This window comes from Lingula anatina, chromosome 10 (genome assembly GCF_051362555.1).
Source record: "Lingula anatina isolate TDL-2025a chromosome 10, LinAna3.0, whole genome shotgun sequence".
Taxonomy (NCBI): Eukaryota; Metazoa; Brachiopoda; class Lingulata; order Lingulida; family Lingulidae; genus Lingula; species Lingula anatina.
The window spans coordinates 14855913-14883861 of record NC_141776.1 but is presented as its reverse complement, the minus strand read 5'-3'; the positions used below and the strand labels follow the sequence as shown (position 1 = coordinate 14883861).

At 38.1% G+C, this 27949-nt stretch overlaps 1 protein-coding gene across 4 annotated transcripts; it reads right to left on the bottom strand.

Annotated features, from left to right (window-relative positions):
• Positions 1–610: 610 nt before the first annotated feature.
• Positions 611–25299, bottom strand: LOC106157581 (uncharacterized). Of its 4 annotated transcripts, XM_086997305.1 has the most exons (6): positions 24814–25299; positions 24019–24574; positions 23534–23648; positions 14621–16011; positions 8259–8304; positions 611–2902 (listed from the first exon to the last, which is right to left on the bottom strand). In XM_086997305.1, the coding sequence occupies exons 4-6, from the start codon at positions 15355–15357 to the stop codon at positions 2303–2305; spliced, it is 1383 nt and encodes a 460-aa protein (XP_086853431.1). In that variant the 5' UTR covers positions 15358–16011; positions 23534–23648; positions 24019–24574; positions 24814–25299; the 3' UTR covers positions 611–2302. The 4 variants fall into 4 exon arrangements, with proteins under 4 accessions (XP_086853431.1, XP_013388736.2, XP_013388735.2 ...); XM_013533282.2 differs by lacking the exon at positions 23534–23648; XM_013533281.2 differs by lacking the exons at positions 23534–23648; positions 24019–24574; positions 24814–25299 and adding an exon at positions 16296–17775.
• Positions 25300–27949: the final 2650 nt, after the last annotated feature.

The window sequence follows — 27949 nt, the reverse complement described above, 5'->3', positions numbered from 1 at the left end:
ATGCAGCATTATTTTGGTGTTATTTTGAAATTATCAACACAGTGGACTGTGACACAGTGTGGAAATGCGACAGAGAAGATTTATAAGGTAGACGACCTCACAATGCGGTAGAGATGCCCCGCCCCCTTGGAGGTGCTTACCGCAATTCTTTGATTTTAATCTTTACCTGAATCATTATGCGGCCTCTCTCTCTCTCTCTCTCTCTCTCTCTCTCTCTCTGTGTGTGTGTGTGTGTGTGTGTGTGTGTGTGTGTGTGTGTGTGTGTGTCTGATTCTGTGCTTGCGTGCGTGAACGTGTGTACACGTGACATGCTTAACCTTGGGAGGTGTAAATGCGCAATATTACTCGTATCTTTGTGCTTTTTTTATATAGATCATTAGACTATTCATATATATATATTTTTTATTATATATATATTATATATATATATAATAAAAAGAAAAAAAGAACAGCAACTTTTTAGGGGCAAAAAAAGTTGCTGTTCTTTTTTTCTTTTTATTATATATAATATTACTCGTACAGGAAAAACGTTTTTACTTTTAATATATATATATATATATATCAACAGACGGATTTTTGCTCACACGCGTCATAACCCAGAAGCTCAAACTTAAAACGTCACTCATGTTTATTCTATACTAGTACATATAAATATTATACAACAGATAACCATAACGAAATCAACGATAACAACTTTATATACAATGATATCTTACAGTCAGTGTTCATTAAAGCTTTAGACCAAAGTATTTTCTTTTCAACTTTATTCATATCGTGTCACGATTGTCCACGCAAATATCATATATTTAAGCCGAGTCAAGCACTAGGGAAGAAGACAGAACTTACTAATTCTTTAAACCTGTCCCCTTTACCACATTAATAATACAAATGGCTGATTTACACGGAAGATTCGTGAATGACAATCCTGTGACCAGCGTCCTACTTAAACTTTCCAAGCCTTGTCTTAATGATCTCTCACCCACACACACGTACACGCACGGAGACGCACACACACACACACACACATGCATCTGCATAATCTTACTCTCCGTCTCAGTCACAAAGACACACAGCTCTCTCGCTCGCTCTCTCTCTGTCTCTCTCTCTCGCTCTCTCTCTCTCTCGCTCTCTCTCTCTCTTGCTCTCTCTCTCCTACATCTTCCATACGGAAGAACTATACCCTGGGAGATCACTATCGAACGTCATGCACATATAGAAACATGCGTGTGTGCAATATTACGCCAATACCCCAGATACGTCCCCTCTACCCTGCCCCAAACACTGCATCTTGAACTCCCTCCCACAAAAAAAAAAAAAAAAAAAAAAAACTTAACTGTCTAATGGCCACCTACAGTGAATTTTTGTTAACTTTTGTTTATTTTAATTACACTGTATTTTTCTACATGTACGCCTTTTATTTAGCAGACCATCCTATCGAATATACTTATTCCAATGCTCTTGACTATTATCACAATCATACCACCTTGTGTATTGTTATATATAAATAAATGTTTTGTACAAGGCGCCTGATTTTCAGAGACGACGTGGACAAGCTTCTTCAAGCGCACCTCTTCCAACTTTGGTTATTGATAGAAATCTTATCGATAAGGAGATTTGAAAATGAAGAAGTAGGCATGTTTCACCTGAAGCTCGTGGATATCCGAGGCATTCACCATATAATGTTCCTTTTTCGTCCCGTCATTATATTACTTTATTGTTACTTTAAAAAACATGCATGTCTGTGCAAAAATCGGTGTTTAGCACTGCACAAACTGATTTCGTCAGACTTTAAGTTAAACTTATTATTTTTGTCGTTAATGAGCTACATTTGAGACGATATGAATGAGTTCCTGGACAGAAAATGCACAATATAAGCCTAAGCTGGAAAGAAGTATCATTATGTCAATGCGATATCAGTCAAACTACACATCATTATATACACCCGTTATTGTATTTTTTCCCCAAACGTTTCGTCCATTGGTATGTCTTCGTCTAACATAAGTAGCCTACATTTGGTTAGCTCTTATATTAAAACAAGTAGAGTAAATACACGTAGGGCCTACTATAATCTTACGCACGCATCTTTTATGTGTCTAACCTAACCTTACATCTTTATCAGTCTTTAAATTACCATTTTCAAACCCTTAACCGAGGTAATTTTGGCATTTTTGAGACATCCATATCGAAATAAAAGTGACGTAAGCTAAATGCGAAGATGGCAAAACTCTTGTCAAAAAACCCATCGTAACGATTCACAAATTTAGAGACTTAGATGCAGTCTGATGAGTCTTTGTCTTTTTTGTTATACAGATACCATCCCGTTTTTTATTCTTCTCGCTATATCTAACTGGATTTCGTGCTGCCGCGCCTTTTGTCTGAGCGCAGCAATGCTAGTTGAGCGCCTGTCAGGATCCACAGGAGATGTTGAAACTTCCGATGGTGTTTTAGAAACTGGCGGCGACAGTGGTGGCGTCTGTCTTTCAGTTGCAGCAGTCTGTGGTTTTCCAGCAGCATTCGCAGTCATGCTAGCTAGTAAATGCTGAAATGAACCCGGCGGAGGGTAGATGAAATTTAACGGAAGAGGCAAGAAAGGCCGCATCCCTATCCCAGCAACACCACCTATCGGCGGGTTCAGTGTCTGCGACTGCACACGCGCTGCAGTTGCCATGGCGGCAGGGCTCAGAGCGGCCAATGGCGACAAAGGGAATCTTCCTCCTCCTCCTCCTCCTATATGGTTTTCATACGACTTTAACAGCAAGTCGTTGTACGCCTGATGCTGGGAGTGATGTAGTCTTGACGCAGCCGCAACGTTGAGGGCAGCGTTGAATGGGTGATAAGGATGAGACTGTGGCCCAACCTTCTCCTTCTTCCGCCATTTTGCTCTTCTGTTTTGAAACCATACCTGGAAGAGATAAACGAAAGGTGAAATAAAATCCTGTATATAAGAACACTCGTTATGTTTTAGGGGAAACGAAGTGCCAGCTTTCTGTTAGGTTGGTGTAAAATCGAAATAACAGAGCAAACGTGGAAAAACGTTGGTGATGTGAAAAAATTGCGATAGTTGCTCCACTGCGTATGTGACTGATTGCGTTTTCTTCGCTAAGCAATGTTTTAGCTCAGCAAATGCAATCAGGTACACCCAACAAAATGCCTTATCTGTATGTGTGCGCTGTTTTGGTTGTGTCAGGACTGTCCATTTTAGAATTATCTTGAAGCAAAATAATAATAATAATAATAATAATAATAATAATAATAATAATAATAATAATAATAATAATAGAAAACTCGATTGCAAGTAAAGTTAATTTAAGTCGATGATTCCCGTCCAACGATTCGCCTGCTCAATTATGAAACGTTTTCTGTTACAGCTTCGATTAAACTATTTTTCTCTCTCAGACATATCAGAGGCAAATTTCAGAGCAAAAAATAATTATTACACCATCATCTAACCTGATGTAGAAGGTTAAACAAGAACAATTACACGACCCAGAGGATCCCACAGCCACAAAACCAATACACCTGAGTTTATTTTTTCAATCCCAGTTTACTTAATTGATGTGTTTTTCTAACACGATTCTCACCTTGTGGTGAGTTTGATTTAGATAATTACATTTCCCACTGGGATCCTCGCTGTGTGCTTTACCTAATTTCCCATCTCTGCGCCGCATTGATAAAGATACCTAGGTTAACATGCGAACTGGACGCCGCCTACCACAATGTAGACACAACTCGTGTCCATTGTGCCTTGTGTAAACGTGACGTGAATGCCACAAAGGCCGCCGAACTCCAAAAGAAAGTATTGAAATAAGCAGCAACTTCTGTGATTAGATTAACTTTGGAAATACTGCCAGAGTGCAGTAAAGTTAATTAAGCGCAAAATCATTACAAATTTTGTGTATTTTCCCAACGTGTTGCTTTCTCGGGAAAGTGGTAATATTTGGTTAATTAAGGTCTGAGGCAGCGCTAATTAGGAGAGGTTTGGAAAATTGACTAGGAAAACAGGTTCAAGGTTCTGCAGAGATCTCAAGAAAGACGGGATTTCGTTAGCGATTTTTGGTGCTTCTACTGACTGATTTAGAGGCATTTTCACTCAATTTGTACAGTAAAAAAGGAATTTATTTCCTTAGGTCTAATTCACACACACAAAAAAAATGAAATGAAATAAAATAAAGTAAATAAATAAATGAATAAATATAAATCGGTCCTAATACTGGACTTAACTTTTAGACCAAACCTTTAGCCTACTTTGGGTCATGTTAAACCAAATTAAATCCTATTAAACTATACATTGTCCCCATTTTTATAGCAAGGTGAATACACTAAAATTATCCTAAACTGAAGATTACCATATTTTTGTCAAAAAGTTTCGACAATTTTTAGTGCTTAAGTTATGTTGCGACGTGCCTCTGGTCTTTGAAGCAGTCAGTGTAATAATTATCAGACATACAGAAAGAGTAAAATTGAATCGACACAAATTTTTTGAACTTCGGCAATGACGAGGAACCCATGAATTGACACGCATTGAAAAGTCCGGCAATAGATAAAAATAATTACGGAGGAACATATAGTCTTTCATTTAATTCTGATAATTGCAGTTGGCTGCCAACCACCCCCTTGGCCTTATTTTTTATTCAAAATACATGACAATGATTTAATAAGTATGGTTACGCTGCAGTGAACTCTACGCACTTACTTCTCATATTCTTCTCATATTTTATTTTTCATCATCGATTTCTTTTATGTTGTTTTCTTCTCAATAACATTTTAAATAATTGATCTACGCATTATAAGAACAACATTGTTGACAACCCAGCGTTGACAAGAAAAATTAGATAGAAAGAAAATTGACCAAGTCTACCAGCATATTTGTGAAGTGGGAAAATAACGAAGTTTTTTAATCATCACTTTAAAATGGAGAATTACCTACTGTAACCCCGTTGGGGCTTCGCATATATACAGTGATGACTGATACTTTTTTGTCTCAGGTAAAGCCATATTATACCATGTTGACGCTTAAGGTCGAGAGAGTCAGTGCTCAATTTAAACAGGTGCGCTTTTTGAACTCTTTATTATTCTAAGTAACGCACTGTTTGATTATTTCATATTTATTTAGTTACAAAAACAATTTATGCTATAAAAGGACAAAGGCAAGTGATTGTGCTTTTTTCACACCACTTTTCTATTCCTCTTTTTTCCCTACAGGGAGACTTAATTAAATATCGGATTTTATGAGAATCGACCTCTTGCCGCCATAATAGATCTGATTTCTCCTAAAATATTTACCACTCTCTTTTTGTTTTCAATGCCTCGAGAATTTTATCCAAACAAATCTCAACTGATTTGATTTAGGAAAAATCGTTTGATTTCCCATCTTGTGTTCGTTCACATATAAAACCAAACCACACCATAACTTAGGTATTTTTCTACGTGTGAGTAGACACTAGCTTTATATCGGAAAATGTATTACAACTGCATGATAAACAGGAAGACGAAGAGAAATAATGTTACAAAAAACGAGCAATTCTAAATTGATTCGTTGCATTCGTTCTTTAATTTCTTTCTCACTCTTTATTCTTAACGCACGTACAAAATCTTTAATGTTGAAATTTAATGATTGTAATAAAACTCATAATTTTTGATCAGTTTCGTTATTTATAATCTTAATTTGTAGTCCTCAAGTCTGTCATACAGCAAATACAATTTTACAGGAAATTGAATTTCTGTTACCAAAAATTATTCAATCTAAAATGTTTCGTTTCAGTCATTATTATTTTTTCTCTGAACGTATACATGCAATACCTTAATTGATAACTTAGACAATGGTAATAGCAATGTTAATGTACAATAGACCTCTTCTATTCCTAAAGGCACTACCACACTTAGCGTAAGAAGGTATGTACGAGTATCGTATTTCACATTGTTTATACGCAAAATTTTGATTATATGAAATCACCCCGTTTCCAGTGTATTTAAATGAAGGTTATAACAAGCGTATGAAATTGTTATTTTGGACTTGCTTAAAAAATTACATCTCTTTCCGGGTTTGCGAACGTTCACCAACGTTTGTCTGCGTACTCGACGTATACGACGTATGTCTACGAGCTCATTCAGAACGGCGGACTAACAGATCCGAGGATCTTAAAACAACAACTAAAAACAGAATTATCAGCAGCACTCTAATAATTTCTACGTCCAACAAGAAGCTTTTACGTCAGGTAATACATTAGGAACGTGTATTATCCTAGCCCCTACCATATAAGTGCACTTATTTTAAATTTGAATGCATAACACATGTACGGCTGATTTTTCACCTTTTTTTTTTTAAGAGAGAGAAAGCTCAAAGAAATTCGGTCGAAACGAGACCGCAAATACGACTTTATTATCACCTAAACCAAGCCATACTAAATCCGTTAGTGTATTTACAACATACCAATCTAATAAAAACTCGCCTTTTTACCCTCTACCACGGTCACAGGTTGATTTTTCACTAGATATTCACCGATATGTCTTTGTCTTATTCATGACACAATTATCTACTGTCGCGTTGGAGGAAAGTGCACAGAATTAATCTGCGATGCACACGCATGTCTCGCACAAAACACATTTTTGGAAGACAGAGGAAACTAGATTCTCTTTTTTTAATCCGATATCGCCATCCCTAATTAAGGAGATTAAGCCCAGGGCAGTGGTTAACTTAAAGAAAGAAAACGAAGGTAGTTAAATGTTAATCAATAACACCTTATTCAACCCAACGCTATTATGATGCTATTGTCACCTGTCGCTGACGAGAAAGTAATGCTCCTTTAAGTGTCCTGTTAAAGACCTCTCATCAACGCGAGTTGCTAGGAACATGTGTCGCAAGCGAGCCGTCTGAGCGATGTTTACACTAGGCGATCTGGTTCACTCAGGCAGCGTGCCTAGTGCGCGCTATTTGAAACCAAGGGACGCGCGATTTGAACACGCATGGGCATAACCAGGTTGGTTAGTTTTTTTTTTTTTTTTCAATTTAGTAACTTTTTTATTCTTGGCTGTTAATAGTAGCGTTTGAGATTACCCAGTGATATCACTTTAATAAAACTTACTATACGTTCGATCTTGAATCGGATCTTTGGGAGGGGACGATCCAGTTATTCACGTGTAAACACGCTTATTGCCAGGCAGGTGAGTTTGGTTCATTAAGGAACGCGGAAATGTAATTAGATGAGATAGTCTGAGGATCAAGGGTAGGGTTAGGTAATGAGATAATTAAATTTAGCGGAGAAATGAAGGGAATGTTCCTAATGGACCTTGATGGAGTGAGGAGTCGCTGTTAGGCAATATATACCGGAGATCGTGATTACGCCCGCTTTCAGCCTGGCTTTACGGCAAGAATTTTTCATATCTTGGTGCTGTAACGTTATTTATCTTATTTCTTTTTAGCGTTCTTCGTATAGGCAAGTGTACAATATCCTCTGCCATTTATACAAACTATCTATCCAGTATTTTCTCGAAATTTAAAATGGTTTGTGGGAATTATATTGATATAAATATATTGTTAGAAATGTTGATATTTTTATTTGAAAATGTAAGTGAAATTAAAATACCTCGCACAAGTCCCTATTTAAAAATAAAATTATTGCGAAAACAGTATCATTTTTGCTCTCTTTATAAATATAATTCACTGGCAATGGTTTCGAAAACCGTCAAAAAACACACCGCAGACATCATTCCTCTTTAGCAATCTTTTGACTTATTGCATGTTAGTTTTTAGTTTTTGTATGAGTAGTTTTTCTATTATTATGCTTCAAGTCTTACCGCTAGAGGTCGTTTTGTATTCAATGCGAATTTACACTGTATGCAATAGTTTGACAACAGAGGTGCGGCTTGATAGTGTGTTTGTATGGAAGTTTTAAGGTTGTATGACATTATCAAAAATAATTAGATTTCTTAGTCAATTATGTGTTTTGATTGATAAATTCACCGCAGAGTTAATTTTGTTGGCTGCATCAAGGCTGCATCAGTGTACGGTTTATACAGAGTTTCAGCAAGATAAGCATTGCTTCATAGGGAATGAGAAGGCCATTACTGATATTTGACAAAACTTCGAACTTTTCGGAAATTAAAAAAAGTGCTTGTAAAAACGGGGTAAAATCTGCACCTCTTGTCTTTCACAAACGTCGCCGCCCTTTATGGCGCACAAAAAACCTTTTTCGACATTTTTAAAGGATTTAAGATCCAGCCATATCAGAGAGCACATATAAAGAATTTTAATTACTAACCTGGACTCGGGCCTCTGTTAGGTCTATTCTCAGTGCTAGTTCCTCCCTAAAAATAGAAAAAGATTTCTCATCAGTATATACTGTGGAATTAATGGCAAACTGAAGAAAAGAATAGCAGAAAGTTTAACGATCTGTCGAATCATATAACGCAGTGCGGTTACGTGAAATATAAAACGTGAATTTACCCGTTCGTGACAACCTATTCCGTCTTAGGCAAATGATATATTTTGTTCATAATTTCTTACTTAAATTCAGATTATTTTTTTATTATTTATTTTTGTCTCTTATTTTCATTCAAATCTCTGATATATATTTTAAGAATAAATAAATAAATAAATAAACAAACAAATAAATAAATAAATAAATAAATAAATAAATAAATAAATAAATAAATAAATAAATAAATAAATAAATAAATAAGAGTAATTGATAGTTCTATTCACAGATCTCTTTTTTTTAACCCTACTGAACAGGTATTTTTTGTTTAAATATGTAAATATTAATATTGATTTTGTTCATCAGCAATCATTTTGTTCTACCGCTGTAAACTGAACTCTAGTCAAAATTAATTTTATGATAGGTATTCGTAATTATCAACAAATAATTTTTTGGCCATGTATGTGTTTTCATCCTACTGGGATATTTCTATTATTATTATTAAGCGCATTGACCCAGATTTATAAGTAACTTGGTGGCAATCTATATATATCTGCACCTATACTGCATTTTCAATTATAGCTCTGTTTTGCCTAGTCTACCCTTTTTGTTCTAACCACGCGCGGAATGAGTAATTTGATAGACGGGGAAATGTGATATAAATTGCGTTGACAATTTCCTCTTCTTTATAATACAAATCTCTGCTAGTCGTTGAAATCACGCACGCAACATTCTAAAGTCCTGTTTACACATTCAATTTAGAACAGGTAGACCTCAATCCAGGTTCGGTACGGATCTCTGCATGTTGTCATGCAATCTACGTTCTGCTGAGTTGTGATCAATCTTCGAAGTGTTTATATGAAATAAGCACACACAACACAATCTAAACAGACTCGCGTTTTGGCAAGTTTTTATAAATTCCCTTACACCGCAATTAGTCATTCACAAACTTGAATTCTGTAATTTGAATTATGTAAATAGTAGGGTTTCAATTTCTACAGACATACATCTTCACTGTCCTTTCACCTTAACCGCTTTCTCCCCATGACTGAGAATATCAAAACCCTTGTAAAACATTGCTTATGGATGATGCCACCGTGATAATTTAAGTTAGTCACTCAGTTATATTATCCATAAACAATGTTTTTGATTCATTACTAGACTTAGTATGAAGTCTGACTGACGACTAATTACCTGTCACTTAAAAAAACATAACACAATGTTCGGTTAATGTACTTTTGAATGTCAAACAGAAAATTATAATTTTATACATAAATAAAGAATTGAAAAATCTGAAAATTAAATTTATAAAAAAACCGTAAGCGACCCCAGTGTTGTGCTCTCTCTCTCTCTCTCTCTCTCTCTCTCTCACAACACACACACACACACACACACACACACACACACACACACACACAATCACACACACACACACGACATACGAACACAAACACCACATGGGCATTTCTCCAGCGTACAACACGGTGACACGCACACATATAAACCACACTCACCTGCACGTAGGCCTACATACACATTACGTGACAGGTCTACCACCGTCCAATACCGCGACCGTGACACACACAAAACATAAGTCCAAACACAAACGTACGCGCGCAGACACACAAACGCACATGCACGTATCCACATATTGTTAACAATCGTACGAAGCGCAGAGAGAGAGAGAGAGAGAGAGAGCGTGTGTGTATGTGAGAGAGAGAGAGAGAGAGAGAGAGAGAGAGAGAGAGAACACAGGAAACTGAGAGATAGACAGACTGCATATTTCAAGAGTCACCTCAGCCCTCTGTTCCACTCGGTGCGTGAACTGCGATGACCTTGGGCGCCGGGCCAGCAACATATGTGGACGATCAGTACCCACTTTGTTAACTAATAAATATCACCGCTAAAGAACGCGGGATGACACGGCTCTCTTTAACTCCTAATAAACCCTTGTCCCTTTGGGCACAGGTCCTGACCTTAGATTAATAATTTTAATGCCAACTAGCAGTAATGTAATAATTTGGCGATATAATTGCTCATTTTCATACGCGCAGCTCCAGTTCTCGTGTGAAAATCGGTTCTAGTCTAACGTATTTAATTATCCGTACGTGTTTATCATGTCAAATTAATAAATCCAATTAGATTGTTCATCACTGCAATTACCCTCCGTTCTATACTGAGCTCGGCGGGGCAGCTAATATGACACTTTCAGATAGAGAGATAATAACAGTGCTTTATGGAGAGTTTTCCGATATTTTTTATCGCTGTGCGGTCAAATTTGCCAAATCTTCTCATCATCGAATATGTTAGCATTGATGGTTAAAATGTAGCCTAATTGCAGAGCAATGGTTATTATATTAAATTGACTGAGGTGTGGACTTCTTTGCTGAACCTCAGACCCCTCAATAATTCATTAGATTCTGTACATTTGAAGGTGTAATATAAAAGCATATTTTCACGAGGACCCACCAGAAGAAAAGCATTTTAGGTAAAAAAAAAACTGAACATGATCAAGAGTTATAGACAAAATGGAAAATTTTATTTCCCTATCTCTTAGTCACGAGATTTCTTCATGAATGTATCTCTAATGATAATGAACTTTTGATTTCTTATATACGCTGAAAAAAACCCAGCAACTTTCCTAACCACGTCTTAAAGATCTAATAACTTCGATAATAAGTAATTATTTTCCAGCAAATTGAATTCTGGGTGATGATAATAATAAACTAGCTGCTATAATGATTTCACGAATTTAAATACTGATTTCCTATCCAAAATTATCAAAGCTTATGTATTTGGCAACATTTTTAAACGCACTTTGCAATAAAAGGAAGGGTTTAATTCATAACATTGGAATACATACATATTACTGAATGAAACTGTATTGCTTTTGTTTTCCGGGCACGGATATGACATATCATTTAATTAATTAGATTAATCTTTTTGAGTTTAATATTCTTAATTTTAGGAATAAGAATAAAAGACAGTCCTGAAATAGAATCACAGATGTAAGAAGGGAGTGTTCCCTTCAATGAATGACTTGAGTTTTCCCAATGTATTTTGTAAATAGGTCTTCAATTTCATTCTCACAATAATATCATAATGCTAGGGCATTATACGAACTCTTTCGTATGTCCTAGATTGTGGTAAGCAAATGCGCCCTAGAAATCGTGATTATGTACAATAGAAATGCTTTAATATATTTCATACATATACATGAATGTTGCAATTTGGAAACATTTCTAGAACAGAGAGTCAGCAAATATGGTTGATTATGCTTACAGTATAGTGCGCAATAAACTTCCTCATTTTTTCAATAGTTTCGTGAAACCTCCTTATACAGTTGATTAAAACTGACAGTCAAGCTCCCCAGCAATTAATAAATTAATTACATACGAAATGAACGTCCTGTGCGTTATTAAAGACATCTAATTATGGGAATATTAATACAGCGGTGACGCACTTGTCAACACGTCGCGATAAAGGACAGTGTCACGTCCTTATTTAGATTAAATATTCCTTGTTTTTATCTTTTAAAGAATAACTGTGCACTTATTGATGTTTACTTCGAAATCTAAAATCTCATTATTCATAAACTAGGTCCAGAAATGTGTTTGTATTTGAACCATGTAAAATTATTACATATGACTGGGTCTTAGCCTTGGTAAATTTTGGGTTCTGGAAAATATAAAATGTTGTTATTATTATTATTATTGACTCAGTTTAATCAAGTTCACACTGATTTTAGAGGATAAAAAAAATCTCCCGACAAATATTCCGTAATTTGCCTATGTAATAACCCTCATTACATGTAGTACATCTTAATGTTTCACTTTTTACATGTTGAAAGGACACGTTTAGATTCATTTCGACGTGTTAAATGGATATGAGATTTATAAATGAAAGTGAACATATGGTTTATCGTAATTGTAATTATCACTGTGGTATACTTGTCAATTGGTGATATTATGTCTGTGCTTTGAATACGCCCAGACGCTTACCTTGGTCTTCTGCGGCGGAGTTTTGACATTTTGAAGTCAGTTTGTAACTTCGAATTAAAATTATAAAAAAAGACGAAAAAAAAGAGAAAAAAAGAAAACCATTGATAAAAGAGTTGAGATATCACGAACTGGTAAGTAGCGCAAAATGAAATAATTTTCCCTTTTTTTGTGTGCAAATCGAAGATGAACGACGTCGATGACAGAAACCCAACGTCCACAGCCCTCCACCGTCACCTCACCCACCCGTCCAAAGACACCTTCCAAACCCTCTGCCGGCGTCTGTTTTCTTCCCCGGACCCACCAACACCAAACCCCCCTCTTTTTAACCCCACTGCCTGCACCCACCGACCCCACTCAAACCCCAGTACAACCCCCTACACGGGCCCGTCGTCCTCCTAATCGACCTTCCAGGGGCGTTAAAGGCACTCTCCACGTGAATCAGAACTATGTATATTTTGGATTTTGGTATTTGTTTTTCTCAGCTGTTCACTACATATATATAAACCGTTATTAGTACTTCATCTGGTCCGTAATCCGGCCGGCCTGCTGTGTCGACCGTGAGCCGGTCACCCTGAGAATCGGCGAGAGTTTTGTTCTCATGCGCGCGGATGTCTCTGAATGAGACGATAAGAGCTACGGGCGTAGTTCACTTGCAGTAATATTTTAGCTAAGAAAGGAGCAGTATAACACAGTACGCCAGGATACCAAGTTACCTATAAAATTCTGGATTATTTATCTGTTCTTTTTCCGCGATTAGGAAAAACTTCATCATTTGGTTATCACGTATACATACCCTGTTGTGCTAAGGAAATTAAATAAACACATAGCTCGTAAAAGAATCAAATTCGGACGCAGGTTACTTGATAATGCTGTATTACCCACAGTGGGCATAATACATACTTATATCTAGAATATCTGTATTGACTTTGGATTTAAATGTATAAAGTATCATATTCATAATATCAATCAATAGGACGGAACAATGGTTTTAGCAAACCCCAATGGACAAATTCCTCATCTACAACCGAAGAGTTATATGGTCTAGATATCTATACTGGCAAATGTAGATATTACACTTACGTTCCTCATATTTCTTTCAAACTTAAAATAAATTATTTTCATAGTTAATTTAGGGGGCAAACAAAGCGAATGGAATCCCTGTATTGTCTTAATTTTGAAGGGCTAGGTAGCGTAATTTCGTTATTGTGCCTCAAAAGCAAAATGTGTAAAATAAACAACCCAGGAACAATATTGTATTAATCGATTAATTCATTTTTCGAATATATTCTGTTTTACTCGCCACAAAAGGACTGCTAAATACACACATTTAAAACACTGATCACAATTTTAGTATTGGAATTTCAGGGTGTAAGTACATGTATGTTACAAGGTAAACGTGTTACCAGCTCGTTTATCTGACGTTCATCTGTCACCTATAGTCAGAGCGAGGAAATGAACGCTGAATTTTTCCGGAAATATTTACGGAAGAAGACCTTTTGTTTCAGTCTCTCAAACGTGTCAATGCATAACTCTTGTGTAACTGTGACAGGTTTTTTATTATCTGTTTTTTGTTTTGTCTGCTCATTTTAGTTTGCCATGTTTTCATTTGTGCTGAAAGCTAATATACTTGAACTTCAGGTAAAATCTATCAAGTAAACTTGTGCCCATCTGTTGCATGTAGCTCGCCATGTCAAAACGCTGTAGGTTTTTTCATCTTCTATCATTGTTATTATTTGAGAACCACAAAGGAGACTCATAACTGTGAACTCAATTTCAAGAAACTTAAGTTTTGTATAAGTATACATTTTAAGAAATTTCTTTACACCATAAAATGGCTACTTCTTTTTGTCGAGTATTTTTCTCATCTTTTGGCAGGTTTTATAACACCTTCAGATTTTTATAATTATTGATATAAAGGCAGGTTCTCAGGTAGATTATTTTGTGAATAAAAAGAACAGAAGAACATATTTGTAAAGCCTTTAGTGCTTGCAATCAAACTCCCTCTTCTCTTTCTCTCCCTCTCCCCCCTGTCTCTCTCTCGCTCTCTCTCTCTCTCAAAATAGCTCTGTCTATAAAATGGCATCTTTCTCACGCGAACTACGACATAAACATAGCTCACACACACAGCAACACAATCCATTCACAACAACGTGTTCTATTTTATGTAGGTGTGTATTAGTATATATTAGGCAAACTATGACTTACCTTGTAAACACATCGGGGTAGTGGGTCTTCTGAAACGCCTTCTCAAGTTCTTCAAGTTGATAACTGGTAAACGTCGTGCGGTACCGCCGCTGTTTTCTCTTCCCATAATCTGAACAGTCAAAGTCCCCGTCTCCGTCGTTCTCCGAGAATCCGACGTCGACGACGGCGACCGAGGCTTCCTCGCCCTGGTGATTAGCCGGGGCCGGCAGCGTTTGCTGTTGTTGCCCAGGGAGGACCGTCACCGTGGACTTGTTGGGACCCTTTCCGTCCCCAAACCGCAGTGGGCCGTGTGGGCTTACTGGGGAAGGTCCCCGTGGGGTGACGGTAACGACGTCGCGTCCTGAAGGCGACAGCATGTCTGGCGGGCTGAGCCTCGCTGAGGACGCAGGGCTTAGCGTTAGGTGATTCTCAGATTTGGACACTCTCGGTGCAACCGCTGAACTCTCTGGCGTTGAAGAGGGATAACAATGTTTTCTGTCCACCATGTTTTGGATGTACGATATCGGAGAAAGTGAGTCTGTCCCGTGTAAATTATATTTTGAGTTTTCAGCTTTGATATAGTCAGTTTGAGAGACCAGCGACACAGGTGATCGCTGGCTCCCGGAGACACACACCGACGTTGTGACGACAGACGCCGTGTCTTTTTTCAGAGGACCTGCCTTCTCTTCCGTTTCCTCGTCTTCTTCGAAAGGACGGTAAAGTTTGTGCTGGATCTGTCTTTTTAAGTTTGAATCCATGCTTTCCGATTTTCTTGCTCACGATTGACTCAGACTATTGGAGAGTGAGTGTGTGTCCTGACGCCAATTCCGCTTTTAGCACCAGTCACGCTAACATTAATTGATCCTTTACGCTGGTCATATTTAGTGGGAAAATAATTTCAAACTCACAATGTGTCTTTTTTCTTTTTATTATGTCCTTTCCTTAAATCGCAACTGTGAGCCAAGCCCCTGGGTGATACTGCGTCCTAAATTGCAACTGCTAAGAACGAGAAATTTCGCGGATCCTATAAATTGTCCCCTGCTTGAACTATTGAAAAGTGTGTCCACCCGGGTGAGTAGGACGTATGCTTCGCTGGCAGTCCTGACGTCAAGTCAACAGGTTTGTGGAGCACGTGTAGTGCAGTGGAATGCCACCCGCCTGGGTCGATTCGGTCTCGCACTTCGGCGTCCCTAGTCCACCGAACACGGAGTCGTTCTATTCAAGGATCCCACGCCTTCCCGGATTTTTCTTTTCTTTTTTTGAAGCGCGTCACCGTTTCGGTGTTACAAATAGACAACTCTGCTAACCACTCGTGCGGTGCGCCTCCGTCTAGAGCGAAATAATTGTCTCCCAACCCTCTTCATTGAGTGGCTTGCCTGCAGCAATGCTGGTCCTCCGGTCCCTAATAACCACTACAATAAAGAGATAAAATTATAGCTGTACCTTTGCCTATGATTAAGGGAGAAATTATTACTGCTTTCACACGCGTTGACAAGTGCAAGAGCTTGATAAGATCTGAATTAATAGATTGGTGAATTACTGGATTGGACTGTCCAAAGAACGCACTCTAAGACCTCCCCCCCCCCCCCCCCCCCCCCGGCTATGCTATGTCATTAACCAGTGTTCGTGATTTTTGACCCCACTGTAAAGTGTTTAAACTACATAGTATTCTGTTCAATATAGATATATCTTTTACCTGTGTTGAAGACTAATGCTCCCAACAAATTCAAAATACAGAAACATGGTTTGATCTAAAACACCTTCACTGTTAAAGACTTATAATTTGATTTAATCGCGTTAAACCGCAAATACACAATGCTCGAAACCTTTGCTGCACAATTCTTCCAGTATTCCCACAAAGGATTGGAAATTTCCTGACAAAGTTAAGATCAAGCCTTCCGCTGCCTTTGCCGCGGTTGGGTCACAGCCTTTATCCGATGGTGAATTTTCGTTTACAATGTCCTTCCCATTGATAGTTGAGTAAAAAGTGTTCTTTGGTCAGTAGCAACACTGCACACCGATATACTCGTTCAGTACCTCACGGCTTATGTTCCGAGTTGACAGGGAGACGTTATTATATATAAATAAACGAACCAACCAGCTGTGGTCGAGGAAGTTACAAATTATTTCCATCGCCCATGCGGCCTCCAGATTACCAGGTGTAATTGAATCTAATTACAGAGCTATTTAACTCATTATCGTAATTCGAAGTACCTGCGTAAAGCAGCTTGTTTCGTGGCAGGTGTAAGAGAGAGATTTAATTAACACGTTAACGACAGAGCTCCGTGATTATCCTCAACTCGGTATAGCACAAAATGAATGCTGTGCCCCGAGCATGCGCAGATTGCGGTGCGCGCAGACGATAATATTTGGTTCCCAGGCCGTAAAATACAACGACAAAGGCCCGTCACGATGGAGAGTTCGAGAGCAATACCAAAGTGTCTTACTAAGTAAAATTGCTTCATCACGATTAAAAAGAAAGTCAATCAGCACAATTTGATTGTTTGGGTTATAATTCAAAAATATGTTGAATGAGACCGCCTCCGAACATCAGCCAAAGCGAACGGCGTCCTCATTCACGGCGCATAATAATGTAATTTGATTTAATTGGATTCTTTCTATATTTTAATGAACGAGATGCGACATTAAGTGAAGTCCAATTATCTTAACTCGGACTCGATTTCTTACGTGCCCCGGTGCTTAGTTTCCGAAACCAAAATTGTCTTTTAAACATCATTCTGTTTCAATACCGAAACAATTAACTCTCACCAAGGAAGGTTCTATTACTAAGAATGAGCGCGTTGTTATCGTGGCTTCCTTAATTTGTGCGAGCCGCCCTAAATTTGAAAGAAATTTGAACATTAAGTCTGTCGTGTATTGTACCAGTCCTCGCAAAATGTTTGGTCTATCGTTTTCTTTATGAAGTAGAGTAAATAGACACATACTGGTGCTTGTAATTTTCATACATGTTGCCCAATATCTCCCGTGACTTTTCTTCTCACAAATGGAATCCTATTATTCATGATTCCAGGTACTTTTTTTTTACCCTTTTGAAATTAAAGCCAGGTTATCACAAAATCCATCCCTTAATTATTCTTACATAAAAAAAGGGAATGGTAAAAATTTGAAACTCGAAGAATATTTTACTTGCAACGTGTTCCTTTCACTTACTTTTTGCGTTCTATAACAGAAATACTTTTTACTCTCTTTAACCCCCTTTCTCCCCATCCCCTTCGTTCTCTGCACTCCCCCCCATCCCCCACCCCTCTTCTCGCCACCCCGTCTCTTCAATTGGTGCACTTGATCGTCAAGTACATCAGATGTCCAACACATATCAAATTTCATATTTAAAAGACGTGAATGGGACGATAATCATACCAATTAGGATTATCTACCAGTCCCAGAAACATTATTAAATTAGTCTAATTCCCCGCATTAGACTCTCCCTAAAATTGAGATATCTCTTCCATCTGTTTACGGTGCTCGCGTGGGAAAATTGCCGTGAAGTTGAATATACTGATTTCCACGATAGGGATAACCTGTAGTTTTAGTACCGTATCGTTTAGAATATATCGTTATTTAAAGTCAAAGCAGGGAATTATATTGTAGACATAATTCCCTGGTCAAAGTCATTGTATAATTGCACTGTACTTGAACTGAGACAAATAAATAAATAAATAAATAAATAAATAAATAAATAAATAAATAAAGGTGAAATTGTTTATGTATAATGCGAATATGCATAGTGTATTACGTTGAGTGCATTGTACATGTCACTGAATATTAACGTAAATTATTCACACATACATGGATACTGTGTGAAACGTGAGTATCATCTTTTCTCCCTTTTTATTAAAATATTTAATACATTTGCGTATATATAATTTGTGCACATGTTCTCGGTATTTGATCTTATAATATTAACAAGTAGTTTGAAACATTGATTAAGGTGATATAGACGTGGTTTTTAACACACACGGAGATTAATTTCATTATTTCTATAATCATCTGCTGTTAAAATAGGTTTTGATTTCTGAAATGACCCTATTACGATTCAATGGGCGCTGCAATAATCCAGCGTAAATATTCTCAAATTTCTGTTAATCAATGAAATTTCTCTAATGTCATGTTTGACACTTGGCAATGCACTTAGCGCCTCTGCGTCGTCAAGTTCATTTTAATTTCACTGGCAAAACCAATGCTTTCGGTCTAAGTGTTCAGTTATTTGTTCTGTGATTATCATCACGTCATTAGATCGCATTTTGAACCATTAAAACTGGTCATTACAAGTAATAAAGGCAATGAAAAGTGAGTCAAATTAATTTAACTCTCATTATAATGCGCCTTAAAAATTGAGGAGTGGTGATAATTTTTCCTTATGATGGAAGTTTTACGTGTGTAGATTTGAGGTTCGATAAATATAAGTATTTCAGTGCCTCCTTGGGGATTCTGTTATTCAAAAAAAGATAAAACTAATAAACTTTAATGAACTGTCATTATTATTACCATATTTCCTTATGGAAAAATCTTTGCTGGCGAGGAACTGTTATTAACAAGCGAGGTTGTACTTGACATTTCAAAAACATCTGATTAAACGAACTGATAAGATCCCGATTAACGCTAACAATTATAGTCTTGGTTAAGGAGTAGCGTTTACTAAAAAAATGAAGATGATTTATTTAGAAATGATGATGGAGCTTCATATATGTATCTAATAATAATAAAAAGGAGTGGACCTTTTTTCAACAAACAAAATCACACTTAAGAATTTGTCTAATTGGGCAGATTTAATTCCCATTTTAAGTGCGGTTTTGTTCTTGAAGATATTGTACTAAATTATTGTAACAATTCACTCGAATGGCAAGCTGACAGTGTGTTTTCAAGTAACTGTAGGCCAGTCAGATTAACAACAAGCAAGACGCTTGACAGGACGTAATAGAGGAAACGGGGAAGGGAGGCAGAAAAAGAGGAGAGAGGGTAGGGTGGGTCGATGAAGAGAGAGAGAGAGGGGGGGGTGGGGGAGTGGAGGAGGAGGAGGCGGTAACATTGGAGAGGGGTAATGTTATATTTGTGACATATCAGTGGTAAATGGTCGTTGTTGCGCACACGCGTTTTTTTTTTTTTTTTTTTTTTGTGCGCGCGCCTCTGCTTTCTGTCGGTGTTTGCGTCGTTTTAAACTGAAAATACACTAAGTTTGGAATACTCGGTGGAACGTTTTTTTTTTTTTTTCTTTTACAAAAGTTGGAGATGTGTTTGTGTATGCGGGGTGGGGGCAGGGGTGGGGGCAAGGGAAAGACAAAATGAGTGGTTAAAGGTAACACAGCCGTGAGAGGCCTCAAGTTAACCATTTTTTTACAACAAAGGTTATGCTCCGACGCTAACCTAAAACTGACAGGGTACTTATTACTCCAAACAAAATATATGGATTTCTCAGTTTCACAATTTGTATGGAGCACAGTAATGACACTGGGGTCTGATCATTATGGCTGTAAATTACTCTTCTGCCATGTCGTCATTTCTTGGCTGATTACAGTGGTTGAGAATTCTCCATAAAGGCACGGTATTTAACGTAGCTGAAGGACGACAATTGGCTAGATGGAGAGATTAGATTATCGTCGCCACTGTCGCCATTTTTTTATTCTTTTTGCCGGTGACACTGCTGAAGTCGTTTTCTTTGCTAAGAAATGTTTTATGCGAGAATTTGACATGACCGTGTCACACTAAATCATCCACAGTGTAGTGTTTGAGTATAGGTAGATAAATGGGTTGGATGCGAAAAGAGGAAATATCTGATGGCCATTTTTACCTAGGGTGTATGAGGACCTTAATTTAATTTTGTAATTTCAAGTCAGCATGAGCTGTTTTATCCGAGTTCATCTATACTGTATATTTGATTCACGTTAAAGGTAGCTTGGGATTCTTAATTTTGTTGATGGGATGGATTTATAGTGTTTTCCTCAAGGGAACATTTAACTCTGATCTTAAAGGTCGAATTTGACTTACAGGTTATTACGTCAGCTCTTCTTGCCAATTTTTTTTAATAAAGTGACATTTCATGGTAAGCCCTAATAGCTCATATAGATCAAACTACAACAATTGAAACACGCAATCTGGAACAAAAATTGAAGAGGAAATTTGGCTTTTGTGTTTTGTTTGTTTATGTAACAGAAAAAGGGATTTCCAGAATCTAATATAGCGATTAAACCGCTTAGAAAAGTGCAGGAAAGGTATTAAATGGGACGAAGAAATCTTTCACAGTGCAAGTTTTTATCAAACAACCAGTTACATTACAGATGTATGCAGGCATATCGATATCGCCAAGAGAAAAAGGATCTTTACTCGTTTATGTATTATGAAAAGAAATACATGTCCCAATCGATGGTTATGAGGGAGAAAAAACGTATAAATATCAGTTTGGGTTCCGGCTGAATCAGTAAGAACAGACCTATAGATTTTTTAACTCAAACTATTCTACAAAATGTTTTTACTTTTGTCCTTCAAACAAAAGGCACGCATCAAAGTTCCGCTTTACCCTTTGTCCTGTTCTGCAAATAATTACAAAGCAGTTATTAGATAAAAAACCCCAAATATATTACTTTTTTAGCAAGCTCGTTTTCTCTTTTCTGTTTACATTTACCGGAAGTGCCGTAAATGGGTGTGGATTACGATATCGTCTGCGCCGGATAGGAACTTTGTCTTCCTTTCAAATGCTTGATCGGAAGTGCCAATTTACACTCAACAGAACGCACATTCAATGTTAAAAAGTTCAAACCCGTGAAACTTTCCCGGTTGTTGATTTCACTAAATGTGCTCAATATAAAACTTACGCGCCAGTGATCGACAGAGAAAAGGGACGCTGTGTAATGAAGATTTCTTAATAAAACTGCTGATTTACGAAAATAGCCAATAATAACTGTCGATTGATTCGTGTACGTGCCTAATATGCAAGGCGTTAATGGAGAGAGAAAGAGCTATTTAATCAGATTAATTCCGCTTTGTTTGCGACATTGCCAAAAAAAAAAAAAAATGATAGGGGCCTAAGCTGGAGAAATGTGACGGATCCAGACATATTACTAATAATATTGAACTGACCGTTTAAACATGGACAAAATTACGTGACAATCTGCACTGGAGACCACCCGCCTACTTGCCCTATAACACGCGACATCTGCCACTTAACAAAGCTACATGTACTTGTACTACGCATTTTCATAATTAATAGAGTGACCAACAGCGTATTCAAAATAGGCTAATATTTTACTAACAATCGAATGTTTAAAGATTATTGAAGCCTGTATAATTACCTAATGTCTGACTGACTGGTGACAGGGTTTATCACTAATTCCTGAAAAAAATATTTCAAGATTTATCATTGAGACGCAATTGCTAAATGTACCCTAAGCGCTGCCACGGAGAATAAGGAAACCTTATGGTACCACAGAAATAACAAATTCCCTTTTTTTCCCTTTACAACTATTGATGATGAACCGATGTATTGGGCCATTTTTTCTGTACTTCTCCATAGTATTTAGGAAACATAGTTACAGACAGTATCCCTTTTTATCAGTGCCAACTTTTTTGACACCGTTTACGGAAAGGTCAATGTCCTCTGCTCTAATACAATGAACTCGAGGTCAATTTGTTTATCGTGCATCCGTATAGTCTCCTTAACCTTAGAAAAATGACAATGAAACCCAGCTTTTAACCCCGCCTGTCACGTTTTTAATTTAAAAGTCCTATGTTGAATTTTCAAACATCCTTTTTTTCTTTAATATTCATATTCTTTTAGGCATGCAATACTTTGTTTCGAGACAATTTTCAGGTTATTGCTTTCTTTCTATAAAAGGACTTACAAGAAAAGGGACTTTAATGGCACTCCTTTCCTTCAATAAGTATCAGATTTTTACCGTTTTTCTCTTGATTCATCGTTAACATTCCCCGATTTCCATAGCCTTTTCTTTAAATATATGCAGGGATAGAGACGACGGATCTATTCTCAGCTGGAAAAGTGACGGTTTAGAGTAGAAAAACAGTTAAAAAACGGCTAGGTTATTTTTAAATTATCAGCCTTGTAACAGTTGAGGCAGGTATAGTAAGTCGGGGCACTATCCTGGAGTTACTTTGAAGCATTATAAGTAATGCAGTTTGCAACAGTGCCGATCACGTCAGTACGATCTCATCCCCAAAGCTATCGTTTTACGTAGATCGATCCAACTCCGTATGGACTTTCGCTGAATGCAATCAGATTAACACGTCTTTGTGGAACGATAGTTTCATTGGTAATGAACTGTAAGTCTGCGTTTTCTCCTAGTCGTCAGCTCAGCGTTATCCAACGTGAACATGCAGATCGCGGATCACAGGGATATTCTAAAACGGCCAAATATTTAGGCCCTATTAGCCCATCATTTTAATACAGTCAGCTTTTTTTCTCGTATGCGTGCATTCGCGCATGCACACGTGTAGGTACCTGCGAACGTGCGCTCGTGTTTGTGGGCGCACCTGCGCTTGTGGATATTCGTCCGAGACATACCCATATACCGCAACGATATAATGATGAAAAGTCCTTTACACAGCGAGCGGTATATTTATTCATTTTGTAAGAGTACAATTTTAGGTGGCGCTACAGAGGATTTCACTCACTTGCACAATCTGCCTACAAGTGCGATCGCTACCTGTGGTTTAGTTATGTTAATTACTTGGCCGAGTCTCCGCTTAGGTATGACTCTTTTACGCAATTACCAGGCTTTTAAGTTAACCATCTCTCAAAGCGTACCGATACACGCCGTATCGCTAAAGCATACCGCTCAATGTTAAAAGGGTCTAGGTCAGTGTCGAACAACAGCAGCAGGTAAGTACTACGAGATGAAACCCAGATATTATGGAAGGATTGGGGATAATTAACCAACTTATTATCCCTTACACACCACACTTTACCTCAGTAAGGTTTCCTTGAAGGGAATTGATATCGCTTCTTCGGTGCCTGCTTGGCTGCGTTCCAAGACTTCTGACAGTTTCCCAACTGTGTTCCCAAGAAAATGCCTTCTATTTCCTTGATGACAGTTATAATGACTTTAAGAAGTGTCTACCTAATAGGGTGAATGATGCGACAGCTTTGCTTTTGTACTAACATCTTCGTAAGTGTCGTTGTAAGGTCAAATAGTGCGACCGTCCTTTCAAGGGACGCGTGCAAAGGTTACGAAACCCGGAAAAAATTATCAGTACACGACACTTATGTCACTCAGTGCTAAATCTAAACAAAATGACTACACTGAAAGGGGCGGTATTTCACTTCTTCGAATTTGTGTCAAGAAAAAAAGAAGAAAAAAAAAGAAACGCCTTGATAAAAAAGTTTTTCCTAAGCGGCAGAATGCTCAATATCTTTCATCTGAGAAAACTTCAAAAGCTGTTTTTAACCTTACCTACAGCATGCCGTAAGAATATGTACCACAGACGCTGTTGAAATCTGCACGAACTTTCAGAGTCAAGGCTAGGTCAGGCGAAATACCATGACACGTAACTTTTGGCAATGTAGATTTCTTTTCCTGACCAACCAAAGGCTGACGAAATCTTACTTCATTGAAGACAATCAAAGGCAAATCTCAAATGTCAAGCATTTGCATGGCGTTGTCCGTGTCACGCAAAGGTCCAGTACAGTGGACATTTTGGCGTCGCAGAAACCACCGCTGTCCTTTAAAACAAAACGTGCCCAAGTATTACGACGCACACGGCAAAAGTCACGAGATTCTTCTAGTGGGAATGAAGCGTACTATGTCACAATGTGTGCATACTGTTGGTCATAAGAGGAATTTTTTTTTCTTTTTTGCCCTTTTTGATATCGCTGTTTTGCAGCTGACGTGGGTAAATTACGCGCAAGCGAATTTGTTCGTGCTCACGCCCTTCCCCGCTCAAAGTCTGTTGGTTGGTCTAACAGTGAGGTCCGCCGTAGTTTTCCTTGGCTTGAATTGTAGTCCTGTTCTAGAAACATACAATTAGAGACTTCGTCATTTAGGTTGATAAATTGAAATAAAACTACACTAGCTTAACTGTCATTACGCATTCGATAATGTCATTGGCACAGTGATTAACGCAACGTATCGTTTTTGTCTTTTTGTAAGAACTGTCGCGTCCCTTGGGCATGCGCTCTACACACTGTACGCGATGATTATAATAAGACAAGGGAGTGAATTGCTCGTGCAAACCCTTCATGCGCTTACCGTGAACTACTCCTTTTGGTGATCTGTTCGGATAGAAAAAAACTGGTTCCGTTCAGCACAGGGTATTGACCAGAGTTTACCTCAGAAGCGATTAAGAGAGTACACGGGCGCTCGTGAATTCCCTCGTCCGACCCTCTTCCACTTGCTTTCTTCCTATTTCACACGATCTCTGCGATGATCTGCCCCGACGCTCTCGTCACCCGAGTCACTTGTACAGAACGCCGTGGCAATTACCAGTATCCCACAAAAACAGCCGTTAATAACGATGTTGATATTCCCTCTATTTCTCATATTTATACATCCCTCCGATCACAATACCGCTAACTCGGGCCTTTCACCGAAGAATAATATTGATAACGTTCGACTCAATTAGTTGGAAAATACTCCGCCTTCCCTTGCTATTCTCCAGCGATAATTGGGAATCTTGTATTCCTTACGTTATGTCAATAAGCGATAATCGTCCAAATTCAATAGTAGCTTTACTCTTTCAATTAACAACGGTTGTGCTGTGATAATTGTACATTTTTCGCGTTGCGGCGAAGAGAAATAACTTCTGTTAATGGGTTATATACATTTAATAAAGTGAACAAACAGAAATGTGTGTTGACCGTGCAGGGGAGAAGGGGATAGGGTCAGGCCCCGTATTCGGAAGGAAGTGGCGTTTTGTTGATCCAATTACGGCGTGCAAATTTTCCCTCCTCTCGCCCGGCAATTGAATTAATTTACTGTAACAAATTTGTTTTGCATCCATCGTTTCGAATCATAATCGACGGTTTTTGACTTTTGAAGTCCAAATCATTCGCTCTTTTTTTCTTTTCTTTTCAATGTGTGCTGGCTATAATTAGACGTACGTAATAGGATCTTTAAAAATACTTATTTGGAACAGAGTAACTTTTCGAATGTTGAAGTCAAGCTTTAGAAATTGAATGCTCTTTAGGACGTGACACACAGTTAGCTGAATAAACGTTTGTTTGTTTGCTAGGAAATATACAATGTAGTAGGGCAAACAAAAAAGGAAAACAAGACAGGGGTGACCCAATCCGGGCCCCCGGGGTACCACCCCCTTAAAAGTGGCCCCATATTTGAGCAGAAGGGTGTATTTTCTCCTGCTTAAGCCAACAACTCTGTCTTCTTTATCTTTTTCGTCTCTCTCTCTCTCTCTCTCTGGCAGACGCACGCCATACGCACACACACACACACACACACACACACACCCTCTCTCTCTCTTCCAAAGCAACGCACGCTAAACATACATACGCGTGCGATCGGCTTTTGACATGATTTGAAAATCACAAGCTCGTTATTTTGTCACTTTAAGTTAATGTGGTTGAGGCGAATCAGACGTATTCTGGAAACGCACAAGAGCGACATTTGGTTCTTCTTACAGCTGGGTTGGAAAGATGTCATTATACGTTTTGGAAATGCGGTCACAAGCAGGTGTATGATATAGAGGGGGTGATAAAGAAGAAGAAGAAAAAGAAGATCAAGAGAGAAAGAGAGATGGAGGTGATGAAAAAGAAAAACACTAAAAACACAAATCACATTTAAGTTTCCACACATTTGTCAAACTTGCCTCGAGCCACGTTTCAATAATTCACAGACACCTGAGGGACCCTGTAAACAACGCGTCAAACACATTCCCGAGTTAAAGCAAAGAAAACCCCGGCATCTGTTACCATCCCTGTGTATCTCAATATTAGCACAGAGTACGAGACGCTGTCTTTGTATGGGCGCCGCTAATTAAGCAAAGTTCCTTACAGAAGAAAACCACAGTAAAAGAAACCGACACTCCTTCACAAAAGTTGATTTCGAAAAATGAAAAATTGACGATGAAAGGCTTACAGAGAGGCAAAGAATTAAGTGATATCAATTAAGTAAACACCAGCGGCTGGATATGTTTTGAAAAATTCGTTACTAACTAATTAAGGCCATTTAGGTTGATAAAAGGGGCGATATTGAATTTCGATTCCTGCTTGCAACTGCATTGTCAACGCTCTTTAACTGGTTTACAATAAGCGAAGTCATAAAAAAATAGGACAAATTGATTACATTTGCTGGTATGTCACTGTGTGGTTTGTAATTTACAATGCAATTGATAGCCCCTGTAAAGCCGGAAGCTCTTCAGTTTGTGTGGTAAACTTTGTGGGATAGTTGACTTAAAAATTTAGACCAGGTTCGAAACCAAATCATGGATTAGCAGAGGGAGAGGGGAGAGAGCTGTGCGCGCATTTCACACAGCCGCAAGCGCGCACTCGCGCGCACACACACACACACACACACACACACACACACATGGAGAGAGAGAGAGAGCTAATTATATCTCCAGCTAGAAGGCTCTAGGAGCGGAAGCAGAACCGTATCCGTTCACACGCCAACACAAGACCTCTATATTTTATTATTATCGAATAATCATCCCTGCTAGTAATATTACTGTATGGCGATTCATATATTAGCATCTAATGGCAAAGTGATATGCGCAGCGCACGAAATGCGCCACGGCCTGAAGAAATCGTATACTGTAATAAATTTGATTTGGTAGTTTAATACAGCAGTTATTGGCATTTCATATTCCTTTTATTATTTCCAGCATGCACACACGCGCACCGATGAGCACGTGTGGTTTTTATTAAACACATTACTCACCGCCCACCTCGCGCTCTCTCGCTTCCTCCCTCCCTCTCTCTCTCTCTCTCTCTCTCCCCTCACACACACACACACACACACACACACACACACACACGCTGCCTCTCTCTCACGCAAACATCTAAAGCTCGGAATAATTTCCCAATTCTAAACATAGTCTAAGAAACTAAAACAACACAATTACATCCAGAAAACGAGTTTATGCTACATTAACAGGGGGCACCTTGCAACTTTGCAAGCAGAAAGTTTTTGGAAAGGTATTTTGTTGAACTATATGACAAAGCGTCGCCATTGAAACAAGAGTAAATAATTGGCTAATGGCAAATGTAGCAGTACAATAACGTTTTCACATGTATCATTATATGTTCGCAAGATATTTATTTAGCATAATTAGCCTGGAGTGTTTGAGCATTTTATATCCCAATCACTTTACTGTTTTTATGTACAGACACCGATGTGTCTGTACATATAGCCGTCACCTGCGTCTGTCGTC

What these genes read in the sequence shown, in the direction of transcription:
- LOC106157581 (XM_086997305.1), bottom strand. Translation starts at nt 15,357, where the DNA reads ATGGATTCAAACTTAAAAAGACAGATCCAGCACAAACTTTACCGTCCT. An exon ending in TACCCCGATGTGTTTACAAG is followed by an intron (nt 8,305 to 14,620) that starts GTAAGTCATAGT and finishes TTCTATTTTTAG; the next exon opens with GGAGGAACTAGCACTGAGAA. An exon ending in TAACAGAGGCCCGAGTCCAG is followed by an intron (nt 2,903 to 8,258) that starts GTTAGTAATTAA and finishes TATCTCTTCCAG; the next exon opens with GTATGGTTTCAAAACAGAAG.